The sequence below is a fragment of the Haemaphysalis longicornis genome, unplaced genomic scaffold, assembly GCF_048455015.1.
Source record: "Haemaphysalis longicornis isolate Haplotype H1 unplaced genomic scaffold, Haemaphysalis longicornis Haplotype H1 scaffold_6, whole genome shotgun sequence".
Classification (NCBI taxonomy): Eukaryota; Metazoa; Arthropoda; class Arachnida; order Ixodida; family Ixodidae; genus Haemaphysalis; species Haemaphysalis longicornis.
In genome coordinates this window covers 14,089,952-14,108,678 of record NW_027526407.1, presented here as the reverse complement: position 1 = coordinate 14,108,678, position 18,727 = coordinate 14,089,952, and the positions used below count along the sequence as shown (strand labels likewise).

The window sequence follows — 18,727 nt, the reverse complement described above, 5'->3', positions numbered from 1 at the left end:
TTGTGAACCCTGACCTCGCCTTTTTGTTCAACCTACATTCGAGGTAAGTTTTTTTTTTCTTTCTTTTTTTGTGGCTTCGGACTTTTGGGGGTCGGCTTAGAATCGGGGCCGGCCTAGATTCGAATAAATATGGTAAGGCCCCCCTGTCATCGTTTCTCTTCTAAATAGACACACAGAAAAAGAAGAGCGCGCTCACGTGACCATAGAAGTTCATCGCGCAAGTGCGCAGCCCACCGCACACCCCGTCATCTATGCATGTGTCATGAACATCCATCCAACAAGGCCAGCTCGTTCGAGGTCGAAGATAGGGATGCAGTTGGATGGACGTTCTTGACACACGCGTGGATGATGGGGTGCGTGGTGGACTGCGCACTTGCGCGATGAACTTCTACGGTCACGTGAGCGCGCTCTTCTTCTTCTGTCTGTATGTCCCATTGCTGTTATCAAAATTCAGTTTGTGCCGGTTTTTCTTTGCTACATCCTTTTGCCTTCTTTGCTGCACTTATGGTGCTATAATGGAGTACCAACTAGCTTGCACCCATACGTTGTCCACTGCTGTAATGTAACGAAGTCGCCCTCCCACACGTTTGCTCTGTCCGCAGCTCCCTCACTGTACCCAATGACGGCCATGCCCTGGTTGCTTGTGATAACAGGAACTCTTGCTGTTATAAGTGGGCTCAACTGTATGTCAAAGGTCTACCGCCACTGACGAGGGCCATTCCACACCAGAAGAAGCCAGCCTGCCAGCCAGAAGCCAGCAAGGCCTGCACTACCTTGCCAACAGCAGGAAGACCCTGCTACTGTTGCGACTACTCTGTTGAAACTTTGTTACCGTGACGACAAAGAGGTGATCGCAGGTTTTGTAGAAGAGGACGATGAGGAACGATGACTGCGACCGGACGTGTTCTGTGTGTTATCTAATGTAAATACAGTTCTTGTCCTTTACTGAATGAATGTGCTGCAGTTGCAACAAAGTGAGCAGGCGAGCAATAAGCAAGCGCCCACCTCCTTATCCCCTTTTTGATGAGCTTGCCCTTGAGGAAGGGAGAGATGTGAGTGAAGGAGAAGCCGGAGTCCACCACCACGCACCCCATCTCCCGCACGTGCTCCCGCCGGTACTTGAGGGCACTCAGCTGGCCAGCTGTGGAATTATGGGTAAGGGGTTGATTGATTAGAAGAGGCACGGCAGAACGCTCCCTCAATTCAACAGAGGGAGGGGAGGTAGCTTTGAGGGAGCGACAAACCTTTTATCTACTTGTTCCAGCATAATAAGACTAGTTGTGGCACTACCAGCCTTTTTGCGCTTCCGTACTGTCTAAACTAGGATCCCTCAATCGGGGCTGTCATCTCACATTTGAGCCGGACTGGGAAAAGGGGGGACTACCCGCCACGGTGGCTCAGTGGCCAAGACATTGTGCTGCTGATCCCAAGGATGTGGGTTTGATTCCCGGCTGTCGTGGCTGCTTTTCTAATGGAGGCAAAAAGCGAAAACACTCGTGTGTCAACATTTCAGTGCACATTAAACATCCCCAGGTGGTCATAATTCATCCGGAGCCCTCCACTATGACATGCCTCATCACTCAACACAGCGCTTTCACAAATATAAACCCACAATTAAAAAAAAAACATTTTTTTTTTGAAAGAGCAACTATTTCTTCTCATGAAAGCGACTAAATCTGAGACCAATGCTGTCACTCTGATAGTCTATATGCTAGTGACGCGTCCGCCTGTACTGAACCATTTCTGCGGTAGTGAAATTGCTCACGGCATTAAAAACCATACAACTATTGTGGAAGAATTCAACACGCTCATTCTTCTAACAGAACTAGCCCCCACAAAAAAAACATTGGTGCATCTTCGAGTGTTTCGCAAGATGTGTAGTGACTATAGCTTTCCATTCTATAAAACACATGTAGCGCTGGCCATCCAATTGACATTTGCGGTGGTATTGTCCACCACTTCCTTTGGGAAACAAATTTAGATCCCAAGGCAGCTTTTCTACAAACTGTCTGCAGAAACAAATGTGGCCAGTTTTTCCCTTGAGATGGGGACATTAAAAAACCTGTGCACTTATCAACTTTCATTGGTTCAAACAGGGCCTTCAAAAGAAAAAAAAATGATGGTACACCTGACTTACAGGCTACACTGAACTCCACAAAGTCTCTTAAAATGATGGCACTGAAACATTCTACTTGATGCTCAACTAGGCAGCCACAATCTGACAAAGTTCTTTCTTCTTTTTGTTTTTTGCTAAATACCAGAAACTTACCCTGTTGATGCCGCTCCAGCTGTTTGGTGCTGAAGTTATCAAAAACCCCAAAGTTCACGAGATAGCGCAACAAACGTTTTGCAATATTGCAATATCACTCTTCGTCAGAATGCAGATAACACTCACAAGCTGCTTCCAACTGCTTGATAAGTGTTTGGCATGGGACCAATGGCTGCGTGCATTGTAGTTGATTCAGGGGAAAATCCCACTGAGTGCCGGAGAACTTTTGATGGTGTTGATTTCTAATGTGGTCTCGCGCGTTTGGCTGCCTGGGCCACTTTTCGTGACATTTGTGCTTGCGCAGCCAATCATGCGAGACAACATGAGAAATCAACCCCACCGGAAGTTCTCCGGCACTAGTGGGATTATTTGCCCCAAGGTTACCAGAAAACCGAGGCTACTGGCACCATGACGTAACAGTGAACCCCAATTCACAAGCTCAGCAGTGCTTTTTCGCTGTAGTTCCCTCCACAAACACAGACCACTCAGATGCAACAGCCTGAAATATGGCAAAGCTACGAAAACAAGAAAAGGCGCCCGTAACATAGGGGCACAGCTCAAGTCAGAGTAGATTTCAACCTGTATACACTTCAGCACAATATAGTATTGTTACGGTGTACTAGAAGAGAGAGGTGTGTCGTTTGGGGCTGATTAGGGGGGGTCCCTTTTGCGATGAAAATCCCTGCTGAGGAACTCCTGTTGTAAGCAGTGCCCTTGGCCGCTGCTGCTTACCACTTGGTTTCGAAAGCTTTGTTTGTTAAAATAATCCTTATCTATTACCATAAATAGTCTTATTTCTTCATTCCACGACATAAAGTTTTATAAAACCCGTCAAATAAAAATTTAGTTTGATACAAAAACATATAGGCGGCAACAGGAGTTCTCTCGGGATTGCCTGCTGCTCCATACAATTTTTTCATCGCAAAAGAGACCCGCGCTCTTTATTGGTTTTTTTTCCCCCAAAACGACACATTTCTACCTTCTAGTACACTGCGGTATTGTACTCATGACTGTATTCTTTTTCTATAAACTGCGACGTCAACCAGCAACGGCAAAAAGGACGGCTAGGGCGCAAATGATGCCGCTTCAGCACATCATAAGACGGCTAATTCGAAACCAGTAAAGGAGAGCGCACGCAGTCTTCCTGCACCTTTCACTGCAAGTTTTGCATTTTGAACTTGACATAGATGTGTATAATATCTCAATCAGGTATTCCCGCGTGTGTAATCCAAAGACAGCATACGTTAATTTTCAGTGGTCAAAGAGTGTTGCAAGGAACCTTTAAAAAAAGGTAATTTTGAGGCTGAATGAAATATGAATTAATTGGGAAGTTAATATTAAAATACCAAACTGATGACATTTCACTGTGCTGAGATGTGCCAATCACTTGAAGGATGTACCATAAAAAAAATAAAAAAAAACTGGGAGAGGGAAAAAGAAAGATGGCAGCGTGCTGTCACAAACAAGAGGTTCATCTCCAAGTTTATCTCTCTAATGCGGCACACCAGAAATCGTAGTTCACTATCACATGCACATCATAAAGTCAGAAGCAACGGAATGCATGACACGGAATGCACACTCTCAACAGCTCAAGCGCAATGCTACTGGCAAAACTTGGCCATTTGTTTGCTGCTACCTCAAATGAAAGCAGCCCCTTCAACAGCAGTCACACAAACAGCGTTTCACGCACACTACATTACACCGAACTTGCAAAGTGTCTCCAATCAGAGGGCCTATGTGCCTACATTTGTAGTGTAGTGCCTAACGTAGGCAGTGCCACGCCTGCTTGTATTTGTAGACGTAAAAATTGAATAACTCTCTTATTTACGCACCGATCCTGATAATTCTTTTTGCGTCTGCATCTGAACGACATGAAGAACAGATGCAGGGCCAGAAAAGTACCTGTATGAAAAGTGTTGCAGGGGCCCTTTTAAAAAACCCAGCAGCACAGGCAAAGAAAGAGGCCAGAAGCTTCAAACTTGCCATCTCTGCTTATCTTAAACATCGGTTTAAAGGAGCCATGAAGAGAAAATACAACTTCGTTTAATTTGAAAGAACTAGGATTCAGTATCTCACTCAGCTCCATAAGAGCCACAAAAGCTGTTTTTTAACGAAAAAAACGCAAGAAGTATTTAAAAACTTTCAAATTTCGCGCCACAGTGACGTGTTATGAGCAACAATGACGTCATACGGACCAACAATAAAACATAATTTTCAGTGCGTTAACTGCAGGTTAGCATTCAAGTGATGCGGTCAAATGGAACCAGAGGCCCCATTACAGATGTCCAGTCATGTGTCGTCGTCGCGACAGGACAGTTAGGCGGCCGTCAATCGCACAAACAAGGTTCCGTGACGTCATAGAAAAGTTGCGGGAAATTGGCTAGGGGGTCGCCTCGACTTTACACGTTTTCTTTAATATCTCCGTTATTTGTTCGAAGATTGCGATGATATTGGTATCGTTATCGGGACTAAGCAGTCTTTCTAATAAACCCAACTTGTATTTTGCTTTCATGGCTCCTTAAACACACACACTCTATGGGTGGCATGCCAGTCCACCCACAAACTACTCCTACAATAAACATTTGCTTTAGCCAGTCACTGCAAAGATGACTAGGTGATACATTTAATCCAGTTAGCAAGGTGAACTGTGCAAGTGCGCCAACAGCTAGCCCTTTTTTAAATTTGATTTAAAAATCAACAAGAGTGCAAACTCGTTGGAGAGAGAAAGAGAGGGGGGGGGAGCTCACCGGTGGTGAGGAGGAGGGAGTGGAACTGGTACTCCTCGTACACAACCTCCACCAGGCTCTCGCGGATCGAGGGGAAGTTGAAGTATGGCTCCGTCAGCACCATGCACGTCTCCTCGAACTGGCACTGCAACCGAATGAAGGGGGTGGGAGTTGGGGGGCACAGGAACCTTTCATCGCATAAACACTAAAGATCCTAGCATCTACAAACGCAGCTTGCATGCCATAAATCTATTTGTCAAGGGCTTTCTTTCGCAACAAATTGAAACGAGGAACAAGTTCACTGTGACCTCTGCTCAGGTGTGCTCTGAAAAAAACAATCTCCCTTTGTGGTCTGCTCTGGGTGTATTTAGCGTGACAGTGGGAGTACACGCTGGTGTGTTACTAATCTGAAACTGGAGAAAGTCCTGTTTATTCAGGGTTCTCTACCCTGAGGACTGTGTTTTGCCAAAAACTTTTATTAACAGAATGAAACAGCTTTGAAGATATTGTTCCACTCATGCGGCATTTCTAATTTAAGCAATTTTGAACGACAGAGTGCTCTGACAACCTCGGAAGACACACAAGGCTGCACAACACTGTAATCACAGGGCAATAGAGTTCCGAGCGTCATTCTGATGTCTGTACATAGTGCAGTGTTGTTAAAAAAAAACTGCTGCCAAGTTTTCTTGCATGACACAATGACAGGAATTTTCATTTGAAATCAGAAAGGAAGGAACCGAGGAACCGACAACAGTGCTTGTTTACGATGTCAAGGTAGCCATTCCGCTAGCACCAGAAACAGTCTTGACACCCATATGAAAGCCAAAGTTGCCTACGGCATAACAGGACTAAGGCAGGTAGACCACAAACAGCAAGTACTGCCTGCAACACTAAGGCAGAGGAAAAGTAAGAGAGCCCTAGAGCTGGATGTCTCGAATTATGTCAGAAAAATTTACTTATATCCCTCTGGCTTTCCAGCAATTTGTGACCAACCTGCACCATATCCACATGGAAACAGGCCACAAGCCTGAATCTCTTCTTTAGTTCCAGTGCCTGCGACTTGCGGAGAAAAAAACAAAACAGAAGAGGCACCGATGAAATATGCTCCCCTTCAATTTGTGACCATTTAAGGTAGGTGCCTGGTTTCAAACATGTCTGATGCTTTCCGCAGTGAAAAAAACTTCCCCTCCATGACTGTAATGGAAGGATGGAGCATGGTTCATGGCTCCAATGTCATTAGCACACTGCTTGACTCTTGCCCCAAAAATCGGACACATTAATTCGAAGCTGCGGTACCGCACGGCCACAAGCAGTACCCACTCCCATGGCAGCGTTGAGGCTTTCAAACCCCATGCATTTCTTCAGCCAACCGTGTGGCAGTTTGCACCTTTTGGCTTGGAGGGTTCAGCTGAGGATAGTGCAGCAATACGTTTTCATATACTGAGGAGCATTTTAATTTTAACTCAGGTCTTCTGTTTAATATTCATTAGAATTTCTTATTTAACCTGTTATTACTTGTGATCAGACCTTTTGTTCAATGCCCGCCTCTGCCTCTATGTCATCTGCTACTTTGCAGTGCTCTATAGAGAATGCCAGCCCACTACATCGAAGTGAACATTCACGAGCTTAACTTTTTTCAAATAGAATTTCAAATAGAATGTTCCCCAAGTACTATCATACAGAAGAAAACCCGTAACTAACACACATCATGAAAAAAAATCCCCCCCCCCCCCCCCCCTTTAGACGAACAGGTAAATGCAGGCTCTTTACAAAACAAAAGTTCTGCGAATTTCCAACCCATAAAGAGAAATCTGATAAACCTTGGAGCCTTGTTCGCAGCCATCAGCAGCACCATGCTAAGACCACTATTTTTATGTATGAATTCCTAGAAAGAATATTTTAAATGCCGTTCCATACTGCATCTTCGTTGCTACACGGTCTTATTTTTTTACCACCTTGTGATTCAAAAATTCCATAATACCATTTATGGTCACAAAAAATATCTACAGTCCAGGCCCTAAATTGTGAAGTTAAGTAGCAGTAAACATGCCCAAAGTCATTCATTTACTAACAAATTGGAACAGCAAAGAAAAAAGAAAAATAACATAAGAAAAAAATCTGGGCTTCAAGAGTACTCCTACGTTTCCAAATAGGCTCTAAGCAGGAGTAAGCTGAGAGCTTCACAAATATGCCAGAACTCTCCACAGAAGAAAGTCGCTAACGTGTTTAAAAGAACAGTTGCCAATGGTACTTTGCTTTCCTCGCATCGGCACTTCACGAGAGCAGCATTATACCACACTCCCGTCACAGCTTCCAGTCGCCCAGTACAACGTGACAAGCAATCTGCTACGCAAAACAAACGTGCGATGTGCACGTGATGCGAGTGGGCTGCCCTGCTGACTCACATTGAAGACATCCTTGCCAAACATGTAGTCCCACACCTGCTTCTCCACGTCCCAATTGACCAGGTAGCCCTGTGGGTCAAAGGTGAAGGGGTGGAGATGGAGGGAGAGAGGGAACACTCGTGTTCATCACAGGTTCAACAATGTGGTTCCACATGCTGACGCTTTACAGGCTGATTCAGGCCAGCTGAGAGTTCTCTAGCACACACACCCAAATCTCAGGCACACAGACGTTTCCACTCTTTAGCTCTGCAAGAAAAACAGCCGCAACAGCCAGGAAATGAAGCAATGAGGCATTGGTTCATTGGTTGTACTACACCTTAGCCACTAAGTTACTGAACCTTTCAAGAGTGTTGATTGGTGGGCTAGTTTGTATTTAGACGTTTCACATGAACAGCAACCAGACGGGACAGGACAGGACAGCAACAGCACTGTGTCTTCGTCCACTTTTTCCGTCCTGTTGCTGTTTGCTGTGCGTGAGGAATGAAGCGAGAAACAGCGATACAGGCCAACGGCAGAACAGTTGACTAGGAGGTGTGAAAAGCAGTCGCTGCGAGTATGTATTAAACAAATTCTTTAGCATGTAGTCACGGGTTTCATTTGGAGCTAAAAATAATGACTGGTCTTGTTCTTAAGGCAAGGCTGACAGGGTGAAAAAAAGCGCCGAAAGTGCGCTGTGACCTTGATTAGCACAGACTAGTTCCGAGACATTTGGGTGACTGGTTAGGAGTGATCAGTGCAGGTGCATTGTAACTACAAAAACAAAAAAAATAGTGAGAACACAGTTATTCTACCCCTTTCCCTTTCTAAACAGAAATTCTCAGCACAGCTGGTCACCACTGAGGAATGGTTCAGATCTGCCAACAAACTATTCCAATGTTATTTGTCACCATACTTTCTTTCTTAAAATGTTCCACATTGATTTGCGAGAGTTGACAACATCTAAAAGGTAAGCAACTAATTTCGCAACAACTTTCACCGAGAGGAAAAAAAAAAAAGGTGTGAGATCAAACTCTATTACAGATAAGAGGCATTGTTAGAAAAGGATAGCGTCATTTAGATGTCGCCAATTAAAAGCGGGAGGCTGCAATATCAGACAATACTGGAATGTGAAACAGCTGATAGCCTGTGAACAGCGTAGAGCCAAAAACACATTCCTGTGGAAAAGTAAGGGGGGCGGGGCTCAGCATATATCTGAGCAGTAACTGCAAAGCAATTGATAAATACATGCACACATGCACATATTTTAGATAAGATAGCAGCGACAGAACTACGCATGTGAATGCGATGGTGCCACAGTTATCTAATAATCCCACTGTTACCTGTAAATGCGTAAAACCCCTACGCCATGATTCCAAATTCTTGTAAACCATTCCGTTTCTTCACAGTCCACTAATTTTGGAACACGGCTCGTTGGTATGACCAACCACATTTTTACCGTACCTCACATATTGTATCATTTAGGCTTCTCTAAATAGTAAAGCCACAAACATAAAAACTCAACTCAATTCGCCTTCGGGAATCCATTCTAAGAACTCTTGCCAAAGTTTTGGCACTTGTATGCCTTCTGAAACAGGCCTCAGTGATTGCATCAAGCCGGAACATTTGGCCATAATACTGTGCAAATTTCTAGACTGAAGGCATATGCAACTCTTATTTATGGCATAGAATGTTTAACACTACAAGCACATTGGAGAACAGGTGTTTTGATTTTTTTCCCCCAGCACAGCTACCTAGACTCCTCATTATTTATTGTCTACAGTGGCCTCCACCTGGGACGGCCAACACTGGACAGAATCGGCATGTAGAGTGCTACGCATAAAGGCTTTTTAATATAGGGGGCGAGGGGGAAATGTGGCCCAAATGCCCTCCCTACTGAGGCATGTCTCCTCGCCAAGAGTTCCCTAGCATTTGTTCCTAGGGAAACTTCCCCCCTAGTCATTCCCTCCCACTCCCCCTAATTACACCGGGAATTTCCCCGTAACAGGTCTCACCTTCTGGAAAGGCAGCAGGTAGAAGAGACCGGACATGTCCTTGCAATCATCCAGCTGGTCCCCGATGAACTGCCGCCGCCGCTCACTCTTGGCCTTGGTGATGCAGTTGGGAAGGATCCTGTCGTTTGCGAGAAGGGCACGCACAACACGTCACAGGGGAGACTAGGGTTGATGTCGCCCTACTCATCACAGGAGAGAAATTTGATAGCTTCGCTCGAACCTGAATGCCCGTGCTACACGAGCGTTTCAAAGGCCTTTGAGTCGAATGCCACCTTTGAAGGAGCCATGAAGACAAAATACAAGTTGGGTTTATTATAAAGTCTGCTTAGTCCCGATAACAATGATACCAATATCATCGCAATCTTCGAATAAATAACGGAGATATTGAAGAAAACGTGTGAAGCAGTCGCGAACCCCTAGCCAATTTCCCGCAACTTTTCTATGACGTCACGGAACCTTGTTTGCGCGATTGGCGGCCGCCTAACTGACCTGTCGCGAAGACACATGGCTGGACGTCTGTAATGGGGCCTTTAGTTCCATTTGACCGCATCACTCGAATGCTAACGTGCAGTTAACGCACTGAAAATTATGTTTTATTGTTGGCCCGTATGACGTCATTCTTGCTCATTACACGTCACTGTGGCGCAAAATTTGAAAGTTTTTAAATACTTCTTGCTTTTTTTTAGTTAAATAAACATCTTTTGTGGCTGTAATGGAGCTGAGTGAGATACTGAATCCTGGTTCTTTCAAATTACACGAAGTTGTATTTTCTCTTGATGGCTCCTTTGAGCGGCTACACGTTTTCGAAAATCTTTCGGTTAAAATTCCATTTGAGTCAAAGGAGCACCACCAACGACCTATGCAGTTCTCAAAGCCCTTTGAAACGAAAACCGTTGTACTCTCGGGCACATTTTCTGCCCGCCATAATTACAAAACAATTATTTACGAGTAAAACTTCGTGTTTAATGTGCACGATCTCCATAATTTTTTACTCGTTTTTGTTTTTCCTCGCTCACTCTACGATTACGAGGGAACTTGGAACTACTCTAAATATCGCCGGTGCCAAAAAAGAAATGGCTGTTAGCACACGCTTCGTGCGTGTTTTTAGATTGTTATCAACTTGATCACTAATAACTGTGTTTCTTTTGCCCATTTTAACTGTAAAATTAATTTTTTGTCAAGAACGAAACTTGCAGCAGTGGTGACACCAAAACATGACTGGTGAACGCTGGAACTTCTTTCAACTGTTTTTGAGAATTGTCACGTAGATCTGCGGAACTCCTTCCAGTTCGAATGGCATTAGAAATTTCAAAGGCTATTCGATTCAAATGTCCTTTTAAACGCTCGTGTAGCACAAATATAAGTTTTATCTTTTTGGTTGTTCCGGTAACGGAGGTGGAAAGTACAGCAGACACTTGCTCATTAGGTACGTGTGGATGGCGCTTGCAACAATCTGCACGACTCACATTTTGTCATATTTGTTCTGAAGTGGAATCTTTGAGATACTAAAAATGCAACAGAAAAGTGCCACCAAAAACATATCCCCCACTCGTTAAATAGGAAAATCCTACGTCAATTGGGTGAAAGTTAAGGGCTGGGAGGGGAGTTGGCAAAATAGCGAAATGCGAAGCGAAAACAGGCGATATATTTGACGTGCTCTCTCTATTGGGCTTCACAACAGCGGCTTCCCAACAAAACATACGCGATGTTACTGTTTATCCAACATTGGAAATTGTGTCCCCATGCCCGAACTTCCGTGTCATGGTTTTCTTCACTGTTTGCTGTCTCTAATCCACGACGAGCGCTAAAATATCTTGTTTACGCGCACTTGACAGATTACAACGTGGGCAGATAACCACAGCTCACACACAAGAGGTGTTGAAGTGAAGCGGGCAAGTTGAGACTTTTACGTTCCACGCTGGAATATTGATCTAAAAAACACGTCACGACGGATGGAATTTTCGAAGTCTGAAACAAACGACGACAATCGCCGAAATAAAGTGCCAGTGCAAACATGGCAATGATGATCTTGATTACATGACAACACGGCAAGATTAATCGAAATTGCGACTATTGCCATTAACCTCATCAGCAATAGTTTGCCACTCAAGGCTCAGTGAATACCGCCTCAACTGCTATGTTCGGGGAGTTCTGACACCAAGTCCGGATAGAATTACAACTGCGATGTAGCAGTTACAAGGCGAGAGTGCGTGGAATTCGTTGTGAGCAATGGCCGGCTAGAGCACTGATGTACAGGGCATTAAATAGATGTGCATGCGATTTTATTGAGGCCAACTTGGTAACCAAACCACATGAATACGCACCTCGGAGCATTTTGAGTTGTGAAACCGGCTTTTATCGAGCCTCCGCCGTTCTCAACCACTAAACAGTGGGCCGCCATTAAAACGGCATGTTAGTGGTGTACATTGTTGCCGATTCCAACAAATATTGCCGCTGAATGCAGTACTAAACATACCCTGTCACTTTATTGGTCATGATAAGCCCCTTTTCATTTTGCCTACAGTGTTTAAAACAACGATCTATGTGCTACGTCACAACTTGATTGAATTGTGGGTAATTTGTTTTAAGTTGACTTGTGTATTTAAGTACAACCATGCTACAGAGTGCTTTTTTGCACTTTTTTATCAAATTTTAAACTGATAACTACGTAGGCTCATCAACTGCTTAATTACGAGCATGATAAGGCCGCAACAATTACAAAATGTTCCCGTATCGAAACCGAAACAAAATTCAACTTATAACAGTCACGTGACAAAACCCACCAATCACAGCGTAGGGAGTGGCCCGCAGGCTACGATTGGTTGTCGACCCACGTGTTGAATCGGTCGTTCGAGTAAAAACAGGCAAAATCCGGTCACGTCAGTTATTCTGGCCGTTGGACCCACTCTGTAGGCTCCTACTCCGCGCCAGGCTCGTTCACCGTAGACCTCATTGTCTTCCTCGGGTTTTAAGCTCTTCCAGATCCAACATGCGGGAAATCGTGCACATCCAGGCTGGCCAGTGCGGCAACCAGATCGGCGCCAAGGTAAATATCGCCCGATTTCGTGCTTTATTTTCTGAGCTCTGGCGTGTTGGTGCGAGGCGGCGCTGTTAGGCTTAGCCGAATGTCAAATTCGCGCTCATGACCACGTCCCATCTGCAGCTGTCATTGCTGGTGCCTTATGTCGTCCAGCTAGTGCACGCTGTTTTCGCGGTCGCCTGTGAGCGCGCATTTCTGTTCGCCGTCTCGTTAACAAGCCCTCCAAGACGAAATGAAGCAATGCCACGCCCGTTAACAATGCCGGCGCGATGACCCGATTCTGACCGTTGCAGTCAAAGCCGGCTCATGGCCGTGACGGCGGTTAGTTTTCGCTAACGACGTGTTCTGTGCGGAACAACTTTTAAAGTCGCAGTGACAACTTCCTCTGATTTCACCTGCGCCGTATTTTTCGCATAACAGCAAGGCCTAGTGGTTTTGCTGCACGGCGAGGCAACGTTTGTGGACCGTGCGAATCGTCGTGACTCCGTCGTGTCCTCATTTACGCCTTTTGCTGCTTCTTAGGGCAGACTAATAAATATTCGTCATATTTGGGCCCCCATTGCCGCCTCCTGCATGCCGTATCCTCTCGCGTTATTCCAATGCCGGTTTGCAAACCGCTTCACGCCTCTCGTGGTTGCATGAAAACAGTTGCAGAAAAACGTGCCCGTCTACTCCGCTCTGCGTAATCTTTCTTACTGGTCGCGAATAATTAGCCTCTCTGAAAAGCGGTTTCCGCTTTTTCGGGGCCGAGATCGTGTCTTGTTTTCCGTTTCATCGGCCATTGCGGCTGCCCGGGCATATATCCTTGTCGGGCGTCCATTTTGTCCCGCCGTGTCTGCTAATTTTGAAACGCCCCCGTGCTGGCATGTCCTTACAAGGATATTCGTTGTGGGTGTTCACACGTTTGTACGACGTTGCCTTTCTTGGCGCGTTTTCAATTTCCTTCTCCGCGGCCGAAAAGGCGCGTTCGCCTACTGCCGGGAAACTTCGAAGCACGGCGGCCATTGATTCGTCTTATCGGGTCGGCGTTGACCAATGGGCGTTCGAGGCTCGCCCTTTTGAATTTGAGTTACCCCGCTCGCTGCGCTGGCGGCCGTTGGCAGCGACTGCGCTATTGTTTTAATTGTGTACGCCGCTATTGCAGCAGTTATCGGTTCCTTTCTTTTTTTAAACCGAGCGCTGTTTCTAGGCCACGAGGCTTGAACATTGTTGCTCCGAATTACGCATCGCTTTGTCACGTAGGCGCTGCCGATAAAAAGGTGTACGCCGGCCGGCGTGCAGCTCTTATCGGAGGAATTCGCACGTTGTCGGCACCTGCCATTAGGTGATAATTTAGTTCGTCAAATACAATTGTTTCGGCGACGGCGTGGTTTCGTTAACGTCAAAGTGAAGGCCGTTGAGGAAGAAATATGCGTCAGCCGTGTTTTATTATCGACCGCAAGGTCGCTTCGTTTATGTGACTGCGGGTAATTAAATTGCGTCAAGTGGTTATCCCGCGAGGATGTAGGCGTTCGTAAATTTGCCTTCGGGTAATACTTTTTAGTTTACTTTGTCAAATCTCTTCCGGCCTCAGGAATTTCAGTAGTGTAGTTCTAATGACAAAATGCTTTCGTTGACATGTGGCCAATCGCAGGTGTTTAGCCTTTTGAGTAAAATCGAGTCCGGCTGCTCACGCCGTAGGTTGGGGCGGGCGTGTCCATTCAGCTGCCGAGATAGTAAGAGTCTTGGAGACTCGTACTAGATAAGCCCCAGCTGAACTGAGGAGCACACTGATTTCATAAGCAGTTTTGCTTGGCTGACTTATTGTATTGGTCTGCTAAAAGTTTTGTCGCTGCTTTTTTTTTTTTTTCGGATTTTGAGCTTTCCCTTGGCGATTCCCCTGCAGTCTTTTGAGCAAATTGCGCCTTCACACTCGGGTGCCCATGTAAACCTCTTCCCCCGCCCTTCGTGTATGCAGTTCTGGGAGGTGATCTCCGATGAGCACGGCATCGACCCCACTGGCAGCTACCACGGGGACTCTGACCTTCAGCTTGAGCGCATCAATGTCTACTACAATGAGGCCTCTGGTAAGTGCTTTCCTGGTGTATTCCTGCCCTCCGTTACAAATTAACACCAAAAGGCCATGAGTATCTCAACCACTGGTTTGTCGCTTCGACGGAAAAATGTAATAGTAACATTTATTGACCGTAACTCTTGCTGACCAACTATTTGCATACTGATGGAGTGAGTGTTAATCTAATACTAATCTAATAGTACCACACTTGCTGCTGTTGAGTTTGTCTGCTTTGTCCAGATTCGTATATTTATATGGCTACTCTATCCCCTTATTTACATTGTCAGTGCTTGCAGCAAGCGCCTGTGTGTTATTGCGTTGACCGTGCCTCTGTTGCCTTGTTGGAGGAGGCAAATACGTGCCGCGGGCCATCCTGGTGGACCTGGAGCCTGGCACCATGGACTCTGTGCGGTCTGGACCTTTCGGCCAGCTCTTCAGGCCTGACAACTTTGTCTTCGGTACGGCTTTTCGTCATCTTTATTCTGTCCTTGGGAGGTTCCCTAGGATGGAAGCTGGGGACATTCAGAAATTCTTACCTTGTTACTTTTCGATGCAGGCCAGAGCGGTGCCGGTAACAACTGGGCCAAGGGCCACTACACTGAGGGCGCGGAGCTGGTGGACTCTGTCCTCGATGTGGTCCGCAAGGAAGCTGAGGGGTGCGACTGCCTGCAGGGCTTCCAGCTCACCCACTCCCTCGGAGGAGGCACCGGCTCCGGAATGGGCACCCTGCTCATCTCGAAGATCCGGGAAGAGTACCCTGACCGCATCATGAACACCTTCAGCGTCGTCCCCTCTCCCAAGGTCTCGGACACCGTTGTGGAGCCCTACAACGCCACCCTGTCTGTTCACCAGCTGGTTGAGAACACAGATGAGACCTTCTGCATCGACAATGAGGCCCTCTACGACATCTGCTTCCGCACATTGAAGCTCACCACACCAACCTATGGTGACCTGAACCACCTCGTCTCGGCCACCATGTCCGGTGTCACCACCTGCCTCAGGTGGGTCCTTCAACAGATGCTTCCTCTGGTTCCCTGTTCTTTTCAGAGTCTTGATGTCCACTTAACTCTTTCAATTCTAATGCGTGCAGGTTCCCTGGACAGCTCAACGCTGACTTGCGGAAACTGGCAGTGAACATGGTTCCATTCCCGCGTCTCCACTTCTTCATGCCTGGTTTTGCTCCGCTGACCGCCAGGGGATCGCAGCAGTACCGGGCGCTCTCTGTTCCCGAGCTCACCCAACAGATGTTCGACGCCAAGAACATGATGGCGGCTTGCGACCCCCGACATGGCCGATACCTCACTGTGGCGGCCATCTTCCGTGGTCGTATGTCCATGCGGGAGGTGGATGAGCAGATGCTCAATGTCCAGAACAAGAACGCCTCGTACTTCGTGGAGTGGATCCCGAACAACGTCAAGACTGCAGTCTGCGACATTCCACCCCGGGGCCTGAAGATGTCTGCCACCTTCATCGGCAACAGCACTGCCATCCAGGAGCTGTTCAAGCGAATCTCCGAGCAGTTCACCGGTATGTCTTGGTTTTCTCAGAGCGGCTGTGCAGTGTGCTTAAGTTCGCTATTTGGACAGTTTTGCATCGTCCAGTTCTTCCACTCTTCAGTATAACTTGTCTGTGCAAAGCCCTTGTAGGTGCACACTGACTGGCCATAATGCAGCAGCCAAAAACGCCTGCTGCACTAGTGATTTACACCATTAAAAGGAGTTTTCAGTGTCTATTACACCTTAGTGAACATGACTCCTTTGCTTGAGTGTTGGACAATAACCTGTAGGGGTTATTTTAGTGCTTGCTAAAATCATTTGAACCCATTTTGTCTACACCCTACCCCCTATCCAATAAAAATGGCTGAGTACTGTTCAAAATAGTGTTCTTGTTTATGCTGAGCTGTAAGGTTGCAATTGACAAGTTTTTGGGAGGGTGTTAAAGTTTTTCTTTTGGGTGTCTTTTTCAGTATAAGAGTGCGTTTGCAGTGCTTGGCTATCTTGCTATCTCTTACCGCTCTCTCTTTTTCCTTTTGCGCAGCCATGTTCCGGCGCAAGGCTTTCCTCCACTGGTACACCGGAGAGGGCATGGACGAGATGGAGTTCACTGAGGCTGAGTCCAACATGAACGACCTGGTCTCCGAGTACCAGCAGTACCAGGAGGCGACTGCCGATGAAGAGGGAGAGTTCGAGGATGAGCCCGAGGCCGACGCAGAGGCCTAAACACAACCACGTTCCACTTGCCCCTGTTCTTTTTTTTTTTTTTTTTTTTTTTTTTTTTTTCAGTTCTCTTTACCCATGTTCTAGTTTGAGGCTACTTTCTTTTTTCTAATTCCCCGTGTTCCAGTTTGATTTTGTTCGCACTGTACATTCTTTTTTTGGAGTTTGTTTCGTCTGCCCCCAAGTTTCCTAGCCTCTTCCCATTTCTTGTCAATAAATTATTTTGTTCCACCACTTTGCGGTGTTGTTGGTATCTGCGTGGCCGTTGCATGTTGATGACGGTAGACTGGAATGTTCTCATTAACCGCTCAGGGGGCAGTTTTCTACTGTGCCTGCCTGTGGAGACGGGTTCCTTAGGTGTTTCCCGAAAATTGCCTACGCAAGGGTGTTCATGAATAGTTAAAAGGCATGAATAGCAAGTAGCTTACGTTTGGCTTTCTGCTAAATTTTCTGGTGTGACCATTTAGGCTATCTTGAGTTCATCTTTAAATGTTCTCAAGGCAATGTTTTGGCCGGTGTCTTGCCCAAGCATGAGCATATCACCAGCTGGACCTTGCATGCTCGGGCAGGCTTCATGGGCTGGTGGACATTTAAATTTTGGTCTCGTGGCCAATGTAAGAGGACTGCTGTTTGCTGTGTTCAAGCTGTTTAGGTTTGTGTGCTTGTGTAACATCCATAATGCAGGAAGACGACGTATGGCCTTATGTTTGCTAGAACAAAGCTTGAATCCTTCAAGTTTCCTTCAGCTAATTGGCTACGAAGTATGCTCTGCAAATGAGTATCCTTGAGAGTGGAGGGACACTCAATTTTTGTTGGAATGTCATGGAGTCTTAGCTGCGTAGTTTTGCTGGGTGCCCAGTCCACTGCTTGTTCCAATACCAGTGTGCAGCGCAGTGATCCACACAACACCTGTTCCTCTGGACACCATGGTGGCCATATAAATGATTGCACACCCAGTGCAACACTTCTCTGAAGATGGCTTTTCTTTTTTTTGAAAGATAGTTATCAGCCCTGCAGAACAAATTCACTTGGAGGCCCATTCTGTAAAATTGATTGTGGGGTTTTGCATGCCGAAGAAACACCTGGGCTAGTTTCACCGTAATGGACGGCTCTGGATGAATTTCTGTGACCTGCAGATCTTTAACATGCGCTGATATCTCGCACATGTTGAGCTTTTCACCTGCATCATAAAAGCAGCCACTGCGGCTGCAATTGAAACCCGCATCCTTTGGGCATAAGACCTTAGGCACTGAGCCGCTGCAGCAGGTGCACTCTTAAGATGGCAGTACACTTACGGTCAGAACAGTTTGCCAAAGTTGGATTGTAGCCATAACTGTAGCTGTTTTGTTTGCAAAAACTGAACATTTGCACTGTGTTCTGAAGTTTGGCTGACTGGGCCCCCTGCAACAGGCCAGCCAAAAGTGGTCGCTGATAAACAGGATTCAACTCTGATTGGTTACTTGTTGTTTTAAGTGCGAATGCACTTTATAAGCGACCCCAAACCATCCACCGCCGGCGGCGGCGGCGTCCGCAGTGCTCCTCTATATTTAAAAAAGAAACGGCATCCGGCGCCAGGTTTCGATCCGAGGACTTTGCGGCCGCAGCGCGACGCTCTACCGACCAAGCCACGGACTTTTTTTTTTCTTTATTACATGGGAAAATACGCTCAGACGTTGCAGTACGAGGAATACAAGCAAACAAAAGAATACCCTGAAGTTATGACAAGCAAATATACATCAAAATTCAGGCAAACACACAAGCGTTCAAAAGAGGGAACCAGTCAGGTGGTTGGTCAAGCGAACTATAGGCTCCGGACAGCGCCCAGAGGGCGACACGGAGCCCGCGACACCCAGCGCCCCCTTCGGCAGTATGCGCAACACTGGGTCGGTCCCCGCAAGCCGGTACGTACGCTGCTGGCTCGGGGGCGCTCTTCTTTTTGCAGCGCGGATTAAGCATATTAGTCGCCCCTTTTGGGCGTAATTCGAAGTAAGAAATTGTAAAGTAATCCTGCCACATGCTGCATGTGA

The 18,727-nt window shown here is 46.4% G+C and overlaps 2 protein-coding genes across 3 annotated transcripts in view; one reads left to right on the top strand and one right to left on the bottom strand.

Moving 5' to 3' along the window:
• Positions 1 to 11,874, bottom strand: part of LOC144142259 (actin-related protein 6-like) — a 43,475-nt gene extending 31,601 nt beyond the window's left edge. Inside the window, exons 1-5 of the mRNA XM_077673627.1 lie at positions 11,716 to 11,874; positions 9,392 to 9,509; positions 7,401 to 7,469; positions 5,017 to 5,140; positions 1,006 to 1,141 (exon numbers count right to left, since the gene is read on the bottom strand). Of these exons, the coding sequence (XP_077529753.1) occupies positions 1,006 to 1,141; positions 5,017 to 5,140; positions 7,401 to 7,469; positions 9,392 to 9,509; positions 11,716 to 11,792 (524 nt within the window). The 5' untranslated portion in view covers positions 11,793 to 11,874. The remainder of the gene's footprint in view (positions 1 to 1,005; positions 1,142 to 5,016; positions 5,141 to 7,400; positions 7,470 to 9,391; positions 9,510 to 11,715) is intronic.
• Positions 11,875 to 12,260: 386 nt separating this feature from the next.
• LOC144142258 (tubulin beta chain-like) lies at positions 12,261 to 16,934 on the top strand. Of its 2 annotated transcripts, none has more exons than XM_077673626.1 (6): positions 12,261 to 12,437; positions 14,389 to 14,497; positions 14,835 to 14,942; positions 15,041 to 15,485; positions 15,575 to 16,011; positions 16,522 to 16,934. In XM_077673626.1, the coding sequence occupies exons 1-6, from the start codon at positions 12,381 to 12,383 to the stop codon at positions 16,701 to 16,703; spliced, it is 1,338 nt and encodes a 445-aa protein (XP_077529752.1). In that variant the 5' UTR covers positions 12,261 to 12,380; the 3' UTR covers positions 16,704 to 16,934. The 2 variants fall into 2 exon arrangements, with proteins under 2 accessions (XP_077529752.1, XP_077529751.1); XM_077673625.1 differs by having other exon boundaries at positions 12,262 to 12,437; positions 14,832 to 14,942.
• Positions 16,935 to 18,727: the final 1,793 nt, after the last annotated feature.

Excerpts from the sequence above, each read along its gene's own strand:
- LOC144142258 (XM_077673625.1), top strand. The coding sequence starts at position 12,381 with ATGCGGGAAATCGTGCACATCCAGGCTGGCCAGTGCGGCAACCAGATC. Across the intron at positions 14,498-14,831 it reads CTACTACAATGAGGCCTCTG|GAGGCAAATACGTGCCGCGG; the intron begins GTAAGTGCTTTC and ends GCCTTGTTGGAG. Across the intron at positions 16,012-16,521 it reads AATCTCCGAGCAGTTCACCG|CCATGTTCCGGCGCAAGGCT; the intron begins GTATGTCTTGGT and ends CCTTTTGCGCAG.